We start from the raw sequence: 19268 nt of genomic DNA, 5'->3' as shown, positions 1-19268 counted from the left end.
AGTGCAGTCTCTCCAACAATATGATTGTTTCCTTTTTCAAGGGCTTGCCAGGAGTTGATGGCCGGGAAGGTATCCCTGGAATGCCCGGAGCAAAGGTAGGGTACAGCTGGCATGCTTTTAATTTATATAGTTTTGATACTGCTCTAGATTTGTTCAGTCATGTGGATTTTTATTGTGCCACTGCCCATGATTTTACGCACATATGGTTATTAAATAAAAGTTCTCAACCTCCAGTTCGAAACGTATTTCAGCTCTTTGTTCCAGAAGCAAAGTATTCCCTTAGCTTTGATTTGCATAAGTTACAAGCTAAAATGTTTTTCAGGGTGAACCAGGAAAACCCGGTGCTCCAGGTGATACAGGACCTCAGGGTTTGCCAGTAAGTGTCTAGTGTTTTTCTTTTGGAAGTTAGATTCTATTGAAACCACAGAAAACCTGGGTTTGGTACTCCTGCTGGAGTAACTTGAGTGAAAATCTGATCAACTGATGAAGGAAGAGTAAATCTAGTGCAGGGGTAAATTCTACTTTGTGTATCCAAAATAGCTCTGCACAAAAATTTTAATCTCCTTGTGTTACTGTAGTGAAGAACTGTATACAAAAGTTTGTGGCCAGTGTGCAGTTCTCCTTTGATTTCTTTTATCTGAGACCTTTTTGATATTTCTATATGACCTCACAATTAGTGCTGATTGAGAATTAAAATTGCTCAGATTGGAAAAGACCTTCAGTATTATAAAGTCCAACTGCAACCTAACCATACTACCCTAACTCTAAAAACCTCTGCTGAATCCTGTCCCTGAGCTCCACATCCAAATGGTTTTTAAACACATCCAGGGATGGTGACCCAACTTCCTCCCTGGGGAGCCTATTCCAGTCATTAACAAGCCTTTCTGTAAAGAAGTTTTTCCTGATATCCAACTTAAACTTACCCTGGCACAACTTGAGGCCATTTCCCCTCATCCTGTAACCAGTGAGAAGAGACCAACCCCACTCTTGCTGTAAGCACCTTTTGAGGTATTGAAAGCGAGCAATAAGGTCTCCCTTTAGCTTCCTCTTCCCCAGACTAAACAGCCCCAGTTCCTTTAGTCACTCCTGATAGGGCATGTTCTCCAGGTATTACATAAGCCTCATTACCCTTCTTTGGACAACTCTTTTAGGGCACACAGCTTTCCAGAGTGAGCTGGAAGAGCTAACCTGCTAGTTTAGCATCCCCCCAGTGAATAATCACCTTATTTTTGTATTCTGCTGGGCCAGAATATCTAGAATGCATGACATGTTTTTCTCCAAAGAAATATTCTCCAGTGTGCATCCCTGTAATGTGGTTGTAGGGATTAGAAGTGTTTTTGGACTATTTTTGAAGATGCTCCTCTTATTTTAACTGATTATGCTTGAAAATTGTGGCAGTTGTCAGAAGCCAGATAGCATAATGTTTCAATTAAGTTTCTATCTGAGTAATTGCTATGAGTACATAGTGAAACAGATGTATTAAAACAGAATTGGAAGTTGATTTGTAAAATGATGAGAGCTTTTCAGTTTGGGAGAAAATTTGGTGAAAGCATACGAGCTCTTTTCTCAAGTGAGGAGGGTATGAAACATATACAAGAAGTATCTGTTAGACTCTCCACCTCTAGTATTAGGTCACCACAGTGAAAAACTATTTCTAATCTAAGCCAGAAAATAATAATGACTCCTCACTATTCCATGCTATTTTTGCCAGTTTATGAAGTTCCCCTTGACAGTTACTCTCTGAACAGGAAGAATTCAACCTTGTCCATCGTTGGATTATAGTGCTTTGATATAAAGAAAAAGTATTAGGAATACATCAAAACCAGTACCAATTATTTAACACTGTTTGAAATTGCCTTAACAACAAGTAAACACTTCAAATTTTATTTCCTTTAGGGTTTACCAGGCTCTCCGGGTATGAAAGGGATTCCTGGCCCAAAGGTAAATCATATTGACCATTTACTTTCTTATAAGGCTGTAATTGCATTTATAAAGTTTTAAAGTACTCAGTTAAATTTCCATTGTGATAAGTGACAAACTTTTGGCTAAATGAATTAGGTAGATTCTTTTGTAATCTTTAGTTTCATGTTTTTTGATTATTCTTTTCTTTTGTATGGTTGTGATGATTCCTGGTGCTAAACAGTAGTAAAAAGGCCAATTCCTTTTAAATCATGGAAGTCATTGTTGGAGGATATGTATGACAGGGGTAGCTCAGAACAGTTTGTAATGAGGAATCTCTTCAGTGTATTTATAGCTGCAATAAGTTGATTGAATTACAGATATTGTGATTATGTCTATTAAAAAATGGCAACACCAATTCCAATTTTGCTTTAAAAAATCATATGATTGAGAGTATAAAATGTTTTAGATCAAAAAGTTTCAGTCAGTTTTTAGCAAATGAGAATGAAAACTAGATTAAGACCTGAATTTCAACTGAAATTACAAGGGGTTCTATTATCCATTTGTGATTTGAGAGTAACTAGCAGCTCTATTTGGCAATTGTCAGTACAAATACAACAAAATAAGAAAATAATCTGACTTCTGAAAAATTATACAGAAGGCATCATGTGAAAGTTAAACTAAAACCAAAATAAAGGGGAAAGTTAAAAATCAATAAATACTGTTTTTTATATTATATATATATATATATAATATTTTATATATATATATATATATTTATATAATAAGCTCAAAGCTTATTCTTGTCTTTTGTCCAACAGGGTAATAGAGGTCCTCCTGGAGTGCCAGGTGTGATGGGAAATTCTGGCAAACCGGTAAGACCATTGAACTTATTCAAGAGATCTAGAAAAATGAAAATCTTGCATTATGTAAAGAATTGTTTTTCAAATTTGTTGCATCATTCCTATCCCCAAAACAGGGTGAGCAGGGACCAGAGGGAGAAGCAGGTCCAACAGGACCCCGGGGACCACCAGTAAGTATTGAATACATTTCTAACTGAGTGTATTTAGTACTGTAGTGTCCCAAATTACTGTTGGTGCACCTAACCACCAGTTACAGATATTACTCAGTTCAAGTGATAATTTTTAAAGTAAATTCTATTTTTTTTTAACTTTGACCTATACCAGGTGGATGGGCATTGTCCTGCAGAGAAATCCATAAACAGCCGTCTCAGAACTATTTTTGGCTTTGATGATAAATCCAATTCTAAACCTTTGCTTACATTCTTCTGGTCTCTCTTCAGCTAGAATGGATTCTTTTTTCTTCAGAGTTTCTGATATGGTGCTAAATTTTTGGCTTGAGAAAAACAATGCTGCTAACACACCAGTGTTAATAGTTTCTGCTTAGCAGTGTTGTACAGATCCAAGGTCATTCTCAGTGAATGGCCCAAGGAGTTTGGAGGGAACAGAATTAGGACAGCTGATTTAAACTTGCCAAAGAGATATTATATACCATATGACATAACATGGAAGGAGTTTTGAAGGGAATGGGAATGTGTATTGCTCTCTTCCACTGTTTGGGGGCAAGCTGGGCACTGGTTGGTTTTGATGAGCAATTGCTTGTGCATCACTTGTTACATACATTTTTAAGAATCAATGTATAAATTTATATAAATATATATATATAAGTGTGTGTATGTGTGTATATGTATATATAGCTATATGTACATATAGCTATATAACTGTTATCCTTTCCTTTTTCTCTATCTTTGTAAATAGTTTTATCTCAACCCACAAGTTCTTTTTTTCTGATTCTCTCCCCTATCGCTATGAAAGGGAGGAGTGAGTAAATGACTGTGTGGTGCTGAGGCATCTGCTGGTTTAAACCACAACATAGTGTGTTTTTTAAATAGGCTGAGCTAAAGACTGAACAGACGGAATGAGGGTGGCTTGTGACAGAAAACTAGAATTGAACTGCTGTTCTTTCACTGGAACTGTCAACTTCCACCACTGGCATTGAACAGCTTGTATGCATTAGCTATGATTAGATCACTTACCCTTTTATTTGACTGTTACAGCTATAAAAAGTCAAATGCTGACACTATGTTACAAGATGATGAAATTTGGACCAACGATTCAGAATGTGGCTGTTGTTGTTGCTATTACCTATTTATAGTGCAAATAACATGAACAGCGAGGCACAACCTGGAGGAAGGCTAGTTGCCTGTCCTCCATTGTAAAGAAAATGACTGGTAACTTCTTTGGCCCTTTGTGTTGACTGGCATGACATGGCTTATCTTCATACTGCTGTAATCTCTAAACACCAACCCACTCATATTCAAGAGCAGGCTACATGCTCTCATTTTGCATGCTGGAAATAATTTCTTGCCTGTGTTCCCAAGACTATTCCTGGGCATTGTCTAGGAAAGTGTGAAGTGGCTTGAGCCAAACAGTTTGTCATCGATGATGATGGGATGCTGCTTGGGCCTGTGCCTTAGCCCTGTGCTTGGCCCTTTCTGGTTTGCATTATGAATGAAACAGATGTGAAGTATAGCATTTATCTCTACTTAGAAACACTTTTGTGTTACTGGCATGGATTAAAGTCACATGAGGCTGTTCTAACTTTTCTGTTAATCTTCCTGTGGAGGATGAAGGAATCAGGGATTCAAAGAAAATTTTGATATAGCAAAATTCAGTCTGACTGCACTGACACGACTCACAAAGTTCGGGGCCCTATAAGCTATTGCTTTTCAGGTTTCTCTCTTATCACTGATATTATAGGAATTCTTTCCTGGAATCTGCTGAGCTTCTGGTATTGTACGTAGGTGATTTATTCTTGCAGGAATATCCTCATACATGGTTTAGGGAATTACTATCTGGGATGTATTTGTAAGAGTATTTCATGTCTCAGGAGTATGTTTTCTGAATTAACTCTTCTGTGTCTTTAAAAATGCAGTAACAGTTAGACAGTCTTGGTTTTCTTCTATTTTCTTCTATCTTTGCTAATGCAAATAATAATTTATGTGCCAATTCATGAGATCACATGGATTTTAGACTGAATCTTTGCATGAATGCTGCTGTGCCCACATTTACTTAGGAGAGGTATATAAAGGGGATTATAGAAGTATATGCTCACTAGAGTGGAATGCAGTATCTCAAGCTACACATATCTCCAACTCATAAACATTTAATTTTGCTGTTTGTGTTTAAAAGTGTTGCATATACTCAATTTTTTAAAAATTCTTCTTCAGCTAGTATTTTGTATACTTGTAACAGGAATAAGAATTATAACTGAATCAGGCCAAAGTAATTGCCCACTCTGATAATGCAAGGTAATCTGCTGAACTATGCTTTTAATCCTCTCGATGTGAACATGAATTTACAAAATCAGCAGTCCATACAAACAGGAGCTGACATGCAAGGTTAATTATTTCTAACCCTGTAGTCAGACAAAAACACCTAATGCAGATTAAATACAATGAAGTTTCTGTTTATATCTCTAGAGACCAGCAAGACATCTGGATAACTTACCATCACTTTCTCTGTCATTACAAAGTGCATTTGTTTCAGAAAATGTGAACATCTGAGCAAAGTCATAGAAACTAAAACTTTTAGTCATATAAAAAGGAGAAAGAAACTGCATTACTGACTGTAATGCAAATTTGCATATAGAGCACTAAGTAATATTCTACTCATCTGTAGTTCCTTTGAAGTTAAAAAGAGCCTTGAATCCCCCTTCCAAGTACAAGCGATGTATTGCTAGGATAGCTTTGTTTGGGCATAGAGGAAAGACATCTCTTCAATACAGAAAACTGAAACAGGGTTTTTTTTGTTCAGGAAGAACAAAATGTTGGATCATTGAATCTCATTAAGGTCTGGTTCAAGTTGAGTTTGTATTTATTTTTAGTGCAGAATAAAAACTATTTTCTCTTCCTTCTGCAGTAAGTATATGTAGTAAGTGTATTTAAGCCTCTGCTTCAAGGACTCTGCCCTTACATTTCTACGTTAAAAAAAAAAAATCTGTCAGCTCAATAATTCTGCACCCCATCTTTTCTGAGTTTAGAAAACTGGAAACTTTGAAAACAAGCTGAGAAAAGCTTTTATAATTACTCGAAGGAGACATTTTTTCTTGTGAATATTTTTGTAATTTTTCAGATTTTGAAATTTACTCACAACTTCAAAGTTTGCCAATTTCTGACCAGTTTCATTCCCAAACACTTTCAAAGCCCAAGGTTTTAATGGTTCCTCTTCCAGTGTCTTTCCTATCCTTTTCCTTCCTATTTCAAATTATTCTCTGTAATGTTCACCTCAGTTCATTTCTTTCTCCTTTACCCTTTGCTCCATTTCACTCTTGCTAGTAGAATACTTTGGTAGAAGTCTAGAAAGGATGGACTTCTTCCTCAGAGTTGGAAAACTCTTAATATTTTGCAGGTTATGGAGAGGAGCTTCTGTTAATTTCTGTAGTGCTGCATGGTAGCAGCCATGTAGGGATCCTCTTTGTGCCCTCACTTCACTTACCTCTGTTCTCTGTTTCATTACTGAGGAATGACAGTGTGGCTGTTGATTTCTGAATGGCCAGCACTCTGATGTGGAGGTCTGTGGGGTAGTAACAAGGCTGACTGCTAAAGCAGACTGCAAACTGGTATCTAGAGTATAGGGAAATATGTCTGTGTTTATGTTATATTAAAACTTTGCTTGGCTATTCTGATTCAGCTGCTTGCAAAAGACAACTTTTTGAGAGAAAATTTAATTTCAACATAATGGAGCTTTAAACTTTCATCAGTGACTCAGTTGGTGGGGAAAATATAGTACTTATCTACTGTTTTCAAAATACTCTGGCCAAAGCCTTGCTATCTCAGTGTAGCTTTCATTATTAAGCAACTGTTGTAATACAATCAAAATGTCAAAACTTTGTCCTTTTGCAAGTCTGTAAACATCTCCAATTTCATAGAGAAGATATTAAATCACAGTAAACAAGGTAGGTAGATCTAACAAAAAATAAGAAAACTCACATTGGGAAATCCTTACCTGACTACTAACAACTTTCCTTAGAAGAAAAATGCTTTCAGAAGTAGCATTTTAGTCAATCTTTCCTTTTCCTAGGAAAAATTAAATTAGCAACTGAGAGGGGGGAAAAAAAGAAAAGAGTTTTATATTGTTTCTTTAGTTTCATATTCATCAGTTCAGCAAAACAGAGGAAGAACTGGAGAAATATGGACATTTTGCCTTTGTTTCTAAATCGAATTCCACTCAAACTGTTTGTCAGTTAGCTTTTTTTCATTCATGTTATAGTAGCCAATCCAAGTAATTACCAAATTCATTTCTGATTTCAATTTTTCTAAGCCAGTTATCCTGGCAGGTGGCCTGAAGGAAGCAAATCTCAAACATCAGTGTGTCATTCCTAATCAGTGGAATATAGCCATGCTTCCCGAGCTGCTTAAATACCTCTTTTTTTTTTTTTTTTTTTCCTTATTTGTTGAGATGTAGTAAGATTTAATCTGTCATGTTTTTATTTACAGGAAATACTGGCACCTCCTTCCCTCTCCCCTTTCTCATCCTTTGTTTCTCTTCAGCTATTTAACCTTTAAATCACTTATATTAGGAAAATATGAATCCCATCCTATAGTTTTGAAGTGAAAAGAGAGCTTGAACTACTTCATTTCAGTACTTGCTGAGTAAACTGAGCAGAACATTGCTGCATATGCAGACAAACATATGTGTTTCTGCAAAAGTATTTCTAATGTGATGTGTATTTTCCTAATGTTAGCAGCAGAGTTTGAATGTCTAGCTTCATAAAATGTTATACCATACCTGCTAATGAGAGACTTTTGAGTATGAGTTAGAGTGAATACTTGGACTGCTTGGGTTGACTTACTCTCTGGATATGCTTTTGTTTCTCTGTTCATTAAGCAGCTTAGAAAATGGCTTGATTTGATGCTGAAATGTTGAATGACCTAAATGTAGATAAGAATACTCTTCTAAACATCTTAGATTACTTTCAACTTAATCATTTTCCAAGTCTTAAACGGTATTTGTCTTTGTCTGACCTATCCTGAAATGTGTGTTTCATTATCTTAACAATTATAATTAAAATCTGGTATTACTGGGCATGTTTTGTACATATAATTTCAGTGGTGTTTCACAAGTGGTGAGTCATAATTTATATTTAAGGAAGTTAACATTGCATGGTTTAAACTGCACAGTCAAAAGAGCAATGTAGATTTCCATCCTACCAGATACACTTTGTTACAAGTAAACCTAAGGCAGTAGATTACTGCAACTATACCACTCTGGAAGCATTCAGGGCCAGGCTGGATGGGACTTTGGGCAACCTCTTTCCTACTTGAAGGGTGGTTGTGGTGATGTGGGGGGTTCTGCCTCTTGCCAGTTCTCCCAGGTAACTAGTGATAGAACAAGGGGGATTGGCCTCAAATTACACTGTGGGGGGAGGAAGGGGTTCTGGCTGGATATTAGGAAAAATTTCTTCTCTGAAAGAGTGGTCAGCTGCTGGAATGGGTTGCCCAGGGTGGTGATGGAGTCACTGCTCCTGAAGATGTTCAAGAAACATTTACATGTTGTACTAAGGGACATGGTTTAGTGGGGAATTATTGGTAGTAGGTGGACAGTTGAATGAGATCTTGGGGGTCTTTTCCAGTTTTGGTAATTCTATGATTCAATGAAAAGGTCTTTGAGAATCTCAATTCAGGGCCATTTCAGTCAGATATAGTAGATGTGCCATTAACTATGTGCTATTCATTTGCCTTGTGATTTTCTGTTCTTCTTTACCATTTCAGAATAACACTGTTGTTTGGGGAAGTACCTACAGTGTCTGTTTAACAAAGGATTTTTTACATTTAATGCAGAATGAAAGATTTGGTTGTATTCTTTTTGACCTGCAGAAACTTTGATGTGCTTAAGACATTTATTATGAGTGAAATCCTATTGAAGGAAGATTTTGTTTTATGGCTGTATAGAATTCAGACGTGGTGGTATGACATACACAAGGAGAAAATTTTTAATAGCAATTGTATTTTTCATCCTTCTCTTCCCTGCATCAGTAATGTAAAAGTGTTCTGGGTCAGAGATGTACTACTGAGCTATGTGATTAAAAAACAGATTTTCAAAAGTGCATTTTCTGAGTAGTAAAATGAAGGTGGTTTGAGGGGCTTTTTTCTTTCTTTTTTCTTTGTTTTGTCCTTTTTTAAAAAAAAAAAAAAATAACAAAACTTGAAAAGGCTTCTAGAAACTGTACAAAAAGTACTTGAAAAGGATAGTGACTTTAGCGTGATAGGATATTTTGGAGGAGAAGAATGGAAGTCTGTCTGTGTTTCGTTCTCTGATCTCTCCAGGATACCCAATTACTTCTGGAATTGCAGGGTTCAATTCTTCATTTATGACCTGGGGTAAAACACATTTTTAAGTTCGTCACCTCCTTCTATTGCTTAGTATGTCACAATATTTTTCTCGTTATTAAGAAAGTAATTATATTTGAAATTATGCATTGTACACATTACTAAAATTCTTAGATCTGCTTTTATTCAGTTTTCTAAGCTATATATAGCAGGCTGTCTACCTGCATACCTAATAACTTTTATTCTTCATATTTTATGATCTTAAATTATACATTATGCTTTTATAGCAAGTACTACTCATGTACTTGCTATACTACAAGTACTACTGTCCTTGTGAGATATGTGCATTCCTAACAGGTAACTTTCATGGGCAGACCCACGAAGGAGACTCTATTGTGAATAATCACTCATCAGAATTAATTAGGTGAATCATCTAATGCTAACTAAATATTGTGTGCTGTTGTAACAATAATTTTTGCATTTCTCAGTATTTGTAATGCACTTTATTTTTATTTTTATTTTTGCTGTAATAAACATAAATCTTGATTAAAGCCAACTACTAGGTAGTATAACTCACTAAACATTGAGAAAATAATCATGGTGTATTCTGAGTTTGCCGGAACTATTTTGAGAGGTAACAATGTCCTTCTGTTTCCTATAAGGGGAGCAGAGGAGAGCCAGGTCCTGCAGGTCCTCCAGGTTTACCAGGGAAGTGGGTAAGCTGTTTATTTCCATATTCAGTGCTTGTGCTTACTTCCAAGAGGCTGTAGTATCAACTGGAATTTCACCTAACCATTCATCTATGCAGGGAGCTGAAAATAATGTTGAAAGAAGTGATTGTTGAGTTTGATTGTTGAGTTTCTTTTTCAGTCCTCTCCAACTGTGCTAGTATTAGCAAATGTTGCTTTGAAGCACATGGTGATGTGTGACTTTTTCTACTACTTTGGGGGGAAAAAAAAAAAGAAAAAAAAAAAAGGTCTCAGTGATGTGAGAAATTGGGCAGTGCACTCCTGTGTGGTCTGTGTGCAGTTGGGGAACAGGAGCAGTGAAAGTCAGTCTTTCTGCTAACAGCTAAATGAAACTATCGAGTGGAGCAGATTATGAATGCCACCTTTTACTACTGCTCCAGCAGTATTTATACCATAACTGTCAGAAGCAGAGCTTGGGGAGGTTTTGGCTGAAAGAGCCTGCTGTTGCAGAGGAATGCATAAATCACAGAGTGTAAGATCTTAAAAAGTATCTTTAAGGGAACCAGGCTTCAGTTGAGGGACTGAAGGGTAGAAAGCCCTGTTAGCCCTTTCTCTTATGTTTGCAATAAAATTATTATAAGATGCTGTTCAAAAGGATGCATTTTGGATCAGCTCTATTTTGATCAGATAATCATCTTCAATCAAATTGGCACTGTACTGGGAATAAGATTCTAAACCATCTCTTTGTAAAGGTATGGTTCCCAGTTGTTTATTCTAGAACAAACTGAGTAAGTTTACATCCTTAATTTGTTTTCACAGGGTCCCCAGGGTGACATAGGACTTCCTGGACTGCCAGGTCCTCCAGGCCTACCTGGTGGTAAAGGTGACCGGGTAAGAAAAGTGCTCATATACACCCCCTGGGCTTTGACACCGGAAGTAAATACAATAATCTGGGCATAGTTTGCAGTTTTTTTTACATGAATTCATGTCTTGTTTCTTCTTGTGAATGTAGATTTGTTAGGTGCTGTTTAGGGCCCATTAAATACTTTCAGATCATAAAATATGCAGGGAATTACATGACAGTACTTAAGACATTTACCTAAGATTACTAGTGTTTGTTTGCTTGTGTATTTAGAGTTTGAAACATTTAGGGGCTTAAATCACAATAAAAATCATTGACTCAATGGCTCAGCCAGATCTGAAATCTGTAAATCAGGCTCTCTAGCCACTAAAGAACTATGTGGAATTTCATCCCAGTTCTACAGTAGATACAGTGTCTTTTACATGTGTCTTAGGATCTGCTATAGTAATGCACTGACTAATGTAGTAACTGAGACACCTGTGTATGCAGGCACAACTACAGCATCTAAATAGCTCCAGTAGTATTTTGTTAGAAGAATTGGGCTTCAGCAAGAAGGTATCCCAATTTGTTGAACAAATGCCAATAAGGACTTCATGTAAAAACTAAAATGTCATTGATCTTCCCTTGTTAATAGGAGTCTAGAGAGGATGTAATTCGTTCTTACTATTTCAAGCATCTACATCACATGAAATGAATTGCACTTCAATGTTCCTCTTACTTTCCCCTACGATCAGGGAAGCACAGAGCTCTAGTTAAGTGTTGGTATCACTGCTGCAGATATCTTTCCTTGTACGGAGGAATCCTGCCCTTGGTTTGCCCATATACAGTAAATCAGGGCTTGCAGTTGCTTTTGTCAGGTTTCTACAGCTGCTCAGGTACTTACAAATGTTTCAAGGCGGTCTGTTGTCCTTAAAGTATTTCTTCATGTGGATTTTTTTTTTTAAATGTTTAGATCAGAGACATGTTTCTAGTCAAATGTAAGTTGATACAAATAACTCTTTTCTTATTAGATTGGCAATGATTCATATGTTAACCACTTGCTGAGAGAGAATGAAAACACTTAGAGAAGCAAATATGGAAGGAATTTATTATCTGTTGCAATGCTGACAATCTCCTTCCAAAGATGCCTGTTTCTCCTCATCAGTCATATAAAGGGTCTTGACTTCTAGGGTAAAAACAGAATGTAAATGCTCTGTATAGACCCGTTCAGATTTAGGCTATAGTCAGGAGATTTCTTTTATCTTACTAGCAGTTGACAGTATCTTGTTCCTGGAGTTTTGTTTTGTTTTGTTTTTGTATTCTAGGGCCAGCTTCATGCCCAGTGCAAGCATCTTAAAGTCCAGAAAGCTACCCTACCAGTGGTCTCATTCTATAAGTGATTTTTACCTTTTTTGTTTTGATATACGTGTCAACTGAATTCACTTGTCCTTGGTTCAGTTTTTTTCTTCAGTCCCATAGAGACTGGAGTGAATATTTTGCATCAGGCTTGACATGGCAGGAGCTTTGCCAGGATGTACGCCAAGTCACAAGCCTAAAGAGTGATCACACCATGCCATTCTATTATTTCTCTACCCTGTTCAACTTGCAGCTGCACCTGGTTCTGCCTATGTTAGTAAATTAAATAGTACCAGACCAAATAGATAAATAGTATGTGAAAAAATTAAGAACTTTCATATTCTGACGTCTTACCCTATTGCCTCAATTGAAATTTTGGGAGACAGTGTAATAGGTTCAGATTGTTTCAGCTGTGATTTTTATGCTTGCTGATACAAATATTACAGATCATTTTGCACGGAAACAAAAGCTTATCGCATTCTCATCTTCTATTTGCAGTTTTGTTTCTCAAAAGAAAAGTAGAGAAAAACAACACAAAGACCAGTATGTTAAGTTGGAAATCAACGTATTTTTGTTTGAGTAATTGGAAAACCTTAATAAGGTTTGATTTTGAGAACACTTTAGACAGAATGGTTTCTGTGTTGCTTGACAGAGTCTGAATGTTAAATAGGTCTGTGGTTTCCACTGCTTAGCTTAGTGCATAATTTAGTATTGGCTCTTGATCTTTGTCAACAGGAGGACAAATCTGAATTTGAGAAGTTGCAGATGTTACACCATATCCTCTGCCTGTATCTTATAGGAATTAAATGGATCTCTGAAACTGCAGAGAAAGTACTGCATCTGTCTATTTTAGGGAAAAAAAAAAAAAGTACAACTTTCTGTAATTTGGAATGAAAATTTTTGAATGTTCACAGTCTGCAAACAAAAGTAAGGACAGTCTGATTGTTTTTCTAACAAAATATGAATATTAACATGTTTTCAAATGGTACACTGTTCTATTGGTGAAGTACTTCCACTATAGAAAAGAAACTATTCTCAAAATGAATAAGGTCATTAATTTGATTCATGCCTGTCCAAATAGGTACATTTTAATATTTTTTACAGGACTGTAAGATAAAGACAATTTAAAAAGAAAAGGAGAAGGGGATGGGCAGAATGTAAATTTTAAGATACAGGTAATTTGGTTTTTGTTGTGATAAAGATTCTAGAGACAGTGCTGCTCAAAAATACTGAAAATTAAATAGCAAGCAAGACAAGATTATGACAGAAATCGTGGGTGTCTGGATGTTTATCCCACAGTACCAAGGCTCGTATGCCTTACAGTTACACAGAACACTTCAATAAGGCTGGAAAATATGATACATTTACTGGATTTTTGCTTATAACTTCAACTTTCAGAGTGGTGTTGTAGCATCTGCAAGAATATCTGCCATGTGAGGGAGAGATCAGCTGCTGCTTGACAGTTAGAACCTGTACTAAGCAGTGTGGCAGCGTATTGTATGTTCTATGCTCTTACTTTCCTTCAGCCTGTTGCCTTAATCATCTAGGAAGATTAAAGTTCTTTCATTATCATTCTTAAAAATTTACAACTTTAAAGGTCTACTGCATTAATGCTAGATAGTTGGAAGGACTGAAGATAATTTAGTAAGCTTTTGAACTTGCTCAACATTTTTTTTTCTACCTGACAGTTTTTTCTACCAGCCAGGGAAGTAGCATTAGAAGTTTGGTTGTGAAGAATCTTTAATGTTTTCTGTAGCAGTGTATGGAAGTCCTGAAGGCCTGTTCTCTTTCCCAGTAGATATTACTAGTGGGCAAAGAGAACAGATCTAATTTTCCTCCTAAATGAGTATGATTTATGAAGGCACTAAAATATTCCTAACTGTGCTACTCATGATATAGTATACGACTGTATTGCCTGTTCTAAATGCATTCAGAAAAAGGAATTAAAAAGTAGAAAATGGAGACAAAATTTGTTCTGAACAGACTGTGACCAGTTTGAAATAGCTACTTTAGCTCTACTGTAGAGAATAGAAGAAAAACTAATTAAGTCTTTGTGTTTCGGATTGTAAAATACTTTTGCATCTTTAATCTTTTAGGGTTCAGCGGGTGAACCAGGACCTAAGGGTGAGCAAGTAAGTCATGTTACAGATCCTAATACTTTCAATTTACACTGTCAAATGCTGCAGTACATAGCACTGACTAAATCTTAAGACTGATAGCATGTTTTTATTTTATCGTATAGGGTGCACCTGGATCAGAAGGAGATGCAGGAGAAAAGGGTGACTTAGTAAGACATTTTTTTTTCACTGGATCTGATGTTTCGTTGTTTCTCAAAACTTCAAAATATTGTTGGAGCACTTCAAACACAAGGTTTGATTGTTGGAAATACAATTTCAGTTGTGTACTAAATGGGCATCTTGTGGTGCACAGCAGTTCTATTAGTCTGATCATATATTTCAGCTGTTTTAAAGCTCTTTGAAATACACATTTTCTTGGGATCTCTTTATGTGCATACTCCAAATACTTATATATAAAAATATATATGCATATTCATACAAATGTTTGTGTGTATGTTCATGTATAAATATATATAAATTCTTGGTTTTTGAAGCAGTGAGGATGAAGAGGTAGTTTAATTCAGGTGAAGCAGGAGCACAGGTAATAATTAACCTTAATAACACAGATTTGACTGAAATGCACTGTAATTCCCTTCATCTTTGGTAACAAGCTGAAGCAACTGGCTATTAGAAGAAGATCGATCTGAGAAGAGGCAGTGGCACTGTAATAGTACTGAAGAAGTGAGGCATGTTGTGAATTCACATGGGTAGTATCTGTGGCATGTGCCCTTGGGTATTTGTTTTCCTGGAGAAAGAGAAATGCACTAATACAGAGTGTATTGTCCCCTTGTGAGCCTCTACCTGAAGTAATGTGTCCAGGTCCAGGGACCCCATGGAGCTGTTGGAGCTGGTCCAGAGTAGGGCCAAGAACATAATCAGTGGGTTGGAGAACCTCCCCTACGAAGAAAGGTTGAGGGAGCTGGGCTCGTTCATCCTAAAGAAGAAAAGGATCTTGGAAGACCTTATTGCAACCTTTAAGTATTTAAAGAGAGCTTACAAGCAAAAGGGAGACTAATTTTTTGCATGGTTTGATAGTGGTAGGACTAAGGAGAATGGCTTTAAACTAAAAGAGGGGAGATTTAGATTAGATATTAGGAGGAAATTCTTTAGTCAGTGAGTGGAGAAGCACTGGAACTTGTTGCCCAGAGAGCTGTGGGTGCCCCATCCCTGAAGGCATTCGAGGCCAGGTTGAATGGGGCTCTGGGCAGCCTGACCTGGTGGTTGGCAATCCTGCCCATGGCAGGGGGTTGGAACTAGATGAGCTTTAAGGCTCCTTCCAATCCAAGTCAGTCCGTGATTCTAAACTGTTAACTGTCATTTCTATTTGACTTAAGACATATTAATAGACAAGGTGACCTTTCTGGCCTTTCTAAAACTACTTATTTCACCAATGCCATTTAGGAGCTGGTAGAATATAATTTTTCTGACATATCTCCAAGGGTGATCCAGTAACATCAAAGTGGAGGAATTAATGTTTCATTGATGAACAAAGATTTTGAACCAAAACGCTTTTTAATTTTTATTTTCTAATTCAGAATGAAAGATGTAAACTTTTCTATAGTGAGACTGTTATTCTCAGACCAAACGTACAGGGGTTGCAGGAAGCCAGGAGCTATGTTGCTGGGAATGGAAATTTCTAGGGGTTTGATTTCCCTGTAGCACACTGAGTAGACAACTGCCTGGTTTCTGTTAATATCTTTTCATGGCTAACAAACACAACATAGTAAAATATCTGTAATTCTGACAAATAAGCAGTACAAAGCCAGTTGTAAGAAAAATACTTTCTTTTTGTGCCATACAGATATTCTTATAAGAAAGGAATCTTAGATATTATAATCTAAGATTTAAGTTTTATTTCCAAATAAATTGTAATTAATTTGAATTATTTTGAAGTGCAATTTTACATAATCAACAATTGCCTTGGATGTTAAATATGTGAGCTTTTTTACTTATGTGGGAAAATAATGTGAAGTTTACTGCATTTGTGATGAGTGTTACAGTGGGTACTCTCTTCTAATAAAGTGTGTGTTATTTTTGTTTAGGGTGATATGGGATTACCAGGTGCAAAGGGATCTGTAAGTATAAAGAACTCACTGTTACAGAAATACAGATCTGGTAGATAAAATGGACAGTGTTCTGATGAGCTCTCACAATTAAATGAAATGCGCTCCCACAGCATTTCTTCTTTCTGAATTTTGAGTACAATTATAAACATGTATAAACATGTTCTCTGTGCAGTAGAGGAGTGGTGCAGCAGGGTGCCCAGTGTAATGGCCTTTACACTGTAGAAGAGTGGCAGTAGGACTATGTTGTCTATGTGAAAGTACTTCTGGCCCTGATTCCTTAACTGCTTTCATGTGGAAGGTGAGCAGAAGCTTGTATGCCACATAAGAAACAAAATTTGAGAGCTGAATGGGTTCTTTTATTTTGGAGTCATTGAAGAGTGGGATTATTGCAGCAGCTGACAGTTTGGGCTACAATATCAGCGAATCAGCAATTCTGCCTATGGGGAATTCAGTCTGAATGCTACAAAATGAGCTGTGCTTGTGTTCTTGGTGCCCAGTGTGCCTTAAGGGTTAAGAAAATGCATGCTAGATAGCATTTGCTGCTAGCTAACATCTTATGGGAAGGACACAAAGAAGAGATGGAGTAGGGGAGAAATCTAGTTTTCTCTCTTCACTGCATGAAACCCTAGAGTGCTCATCATCCTGGTGAGCATAGGGATGAGTAAACCCGACAGCTTGCCAGACTGGGCAAGAAAGAAGTGATGGCTTCCTGGTCGTGTCTCAAAAAAGAATTTTGTTCTCATTACAGCAGTGGAAGTATATTTTCACGGCCCTCTGGTGACAGGGCCTGAAGTGTAGCATAGATGGAAAGGAAATGGCTCCATCTTGTGGACTTAAGCTATGGTTTTGAGGATCACTTTCAGTGGGTGGTTGCTGTGTGGTTTGTTGTTTTGTTTTGTTTTTTAAATTTTCCTTTCTTTTTTTTTCTTCTTTTTTTTTTTTTTTTTTTCTTTTTTCCCTTTTTTTCCTTTTTGGCTGGGAGACTTGGGGAGCTGTAAATACATACAGGTTTTGTTAAAACAAACAAACAACTTTTTTGTGATTGTTTTTGCTTTCACTACTTTTGATTAAAAGTAGTACAATAACTTATACAGAAAGTAACAGAATTGGCCTAGGTCTCACTCTGTATTCTATTTAATCACTTAAGAATGTTTCCTGGAGCAAATGCTATAGCTTATTTACTATACTGTACTTGTGTGGTGATATTAATGTAGCCATATCAAGCCCTCCATTTCCTTGGGAACAGGATGCTTGTACCAGTAAAACAGCTCTTTATATCCATTCCCTCAGTACAGTAAGCTGGAAGTGCATCTGTTGTAGCACTGTGCCAACAGCACTTGGAGTGAGGGTGCTCCTTTCCCTATGACAGCACAATGAAGCCTAGGCCCTCCAACCTGTGTGCTTTGAACTCTGACACATGAATGAAGCAAAAGTTTGTATTCCAAAACAGCCTGGGGCTAGATGATGCAAGATCATACTGTGGTACTCTGTGAGGAATGGCATTTGGAGCAGGAAGGGAGATGAAAAGTTTGTATTCTAAAGAACATGTAATGTTCAGAGAAGTCGTATGTGACATGAATAAGGGCAGAAGTACAAATCCAAGAGTGTGTTCTGTGGTAAAAACATTGTCTTGCACATGTTACTACAATGAAGGTTCTTTTTTTGACAGAATATCTTATTTTCGCACATCTTTTCTTGAAATGAAAGGAACTCTTTTTAATTTTATAAATTGCACAATCACTGACTCTAGATGCTTATATAAAAAGAATCTACGCAATTCCGCACGCCAGTGGCTGTTACTTTGCATTCATGAATAGCCCTGGTCACTATTTGGATGCGTTGGAATAAGTCTACCACTAGCATAGCAGTCATTTAAAATTCTTTCATTGCCAGGTTGGTAATCCTGGAGACCCTGGTTCCCGTGGGCCAGAGGGAAGTCGGGGACTGCCTGGCATGGAAGGGCCACGAGGTGCACCTGGACCACGAGGCTTGCAGGGTGAACGGGGTGCTCCAGGTCTGCCTGGTAGCCAAGGTCCAGCTGTAAGTACTGCCTTCATTAATTGATATCTTTTTGAACTCTTAGCTGTCACTTGCACCACTCCGTTTCTCACATCAGGAGATGCATATGCATGAGAAGCTGAAATACTACAGTAGGGTTCAAAATACACTGTACCTTGCAGCAGACATGTTTAAACAAAGGAGAAATATTAGGTTTGTATATAATTAGTCCTTTGGACCTCAGTGTTCAGTTTACTTGTCTTTTCTTGTGCTCACCACACTCCTGTGGTGTACATGTACCATGTCTTAGACAGGGGCAAATTACACACACACAGTACATACCCACCTGCCTAGTTGAATTGACTTCAGCAGGAGTAGTGCAGGGACTGGAACACCTTTTATTGAACAGCCACTGTCTTTAGCATAAGTCATACTTTCAAAATATACTGTAATGTCAACTGTTTTTAAATTATTATATTTTAATCCTAGGGAAAAGAACCAACTGATCAACACATTAAGCAGGTCTGCATGAGAGTTATGCAAGGTAAATATGCTAAAATGTATTTGATGTTTCTTCAGCATTTATGTTATGAAACTCAACTGCTGTGGCAGCAAACAAGATTTTGCCAATTTCACCTGGAATAAATAGCCTGTCCTCAGAAGGGCATGCTGTAGAAAGTTCGTACACGTGAATGGGCTTGTTCAGGAAGAGAAGGCTGTGAGCAGATCTCATTGCAGCCTTCCAGCATTTAAAAGGGGATTATGAAAAGGAGGGGAATCAACTTTTTACAAGGGTAGATAGTGATAGGACAAGGAAGAATGGTTTTAAGCTCGAAGAGTGAAGGTTTAGGTTGGATGTCATGGGAAGCTCTTTACAGAGAGAGTGCTGAAGTGCTGGAACAGGCTGCTCAGAGAAGCTATGGATGTTCAGTTCCTGGAGGTGTTCAAGAG

At 37.2% G+C, this 19268-nt stretch overlaps 1 protein-coding gene across 1 annotated transcript in view; it reads left to right on the top strand.

The window, feature by feature from the left end:
* The window catches only part of COL9A1 (collagen type IX alpha 1 chain), a 64529-nt gene that overhangs the window by 37676 nt on the left and 7585 nt on the right, over window positions 1-19268 (top strand). The window contains exons 24-35 of the mRNA XM_042862216.1: window positions 42-95; window positions 323-376; window positions 1897-1941; window positions 2721-2774; window positions 2879-2932; window positions 9913-9966; window positions 10759-10830; window positions 14233-14268; window positions 14379-14423; window positions 16296-16328; window positions 18213-18359; window positions 18807-18861. Coding sequence (XP_042718150.1) covers window positions 42-95; window positions 323-376; window positions 1897-1941; window positions 2721-2774; window positions 2879-2932; window positions 9913-9966; window positions 10759-10830; window positions 14233-14268; window positions 14379-14423; window positions 16296-16328; window positions 18213-18359; window positions 18807-18861 — 703 coding nt within the window. The remainder of the gene's footprint in view (window positions 1-41; window positions 96-322; window positions 377-1896; window positions 1942-2720; window positions 2775-2878; window positions 2933-9912; window positions 9967-10758; window positions 10831-14232; window positions 14269-14378; window positions 14424-16295; window positions 16329-18212; window positions 18360-18806; window positions 18862-19268) is intronic.

The sequence above is a fragment of the Lagopus leucura genome, unplaced genomic scaffold, assembly GCF_019238085.1.
Source record: "Lagopus leucura isolate 7727_CA_CO unplaced genomic scaffold, USGS_WTPT01 Super-Scaffold_73, whole genome shotgun sequence".
Classification (NCBI taxonomy): domain Eukaryota; kingdom Metazoa; phylum Chordata; class Aves; order Galliformes; family Phasianidae; genus Lagopus; species Lagopus leucura.
Note: the sequence above shows the minus strand (reverse complement) of the source record. Positions and strands in the feature narration are given on the sequence as shown.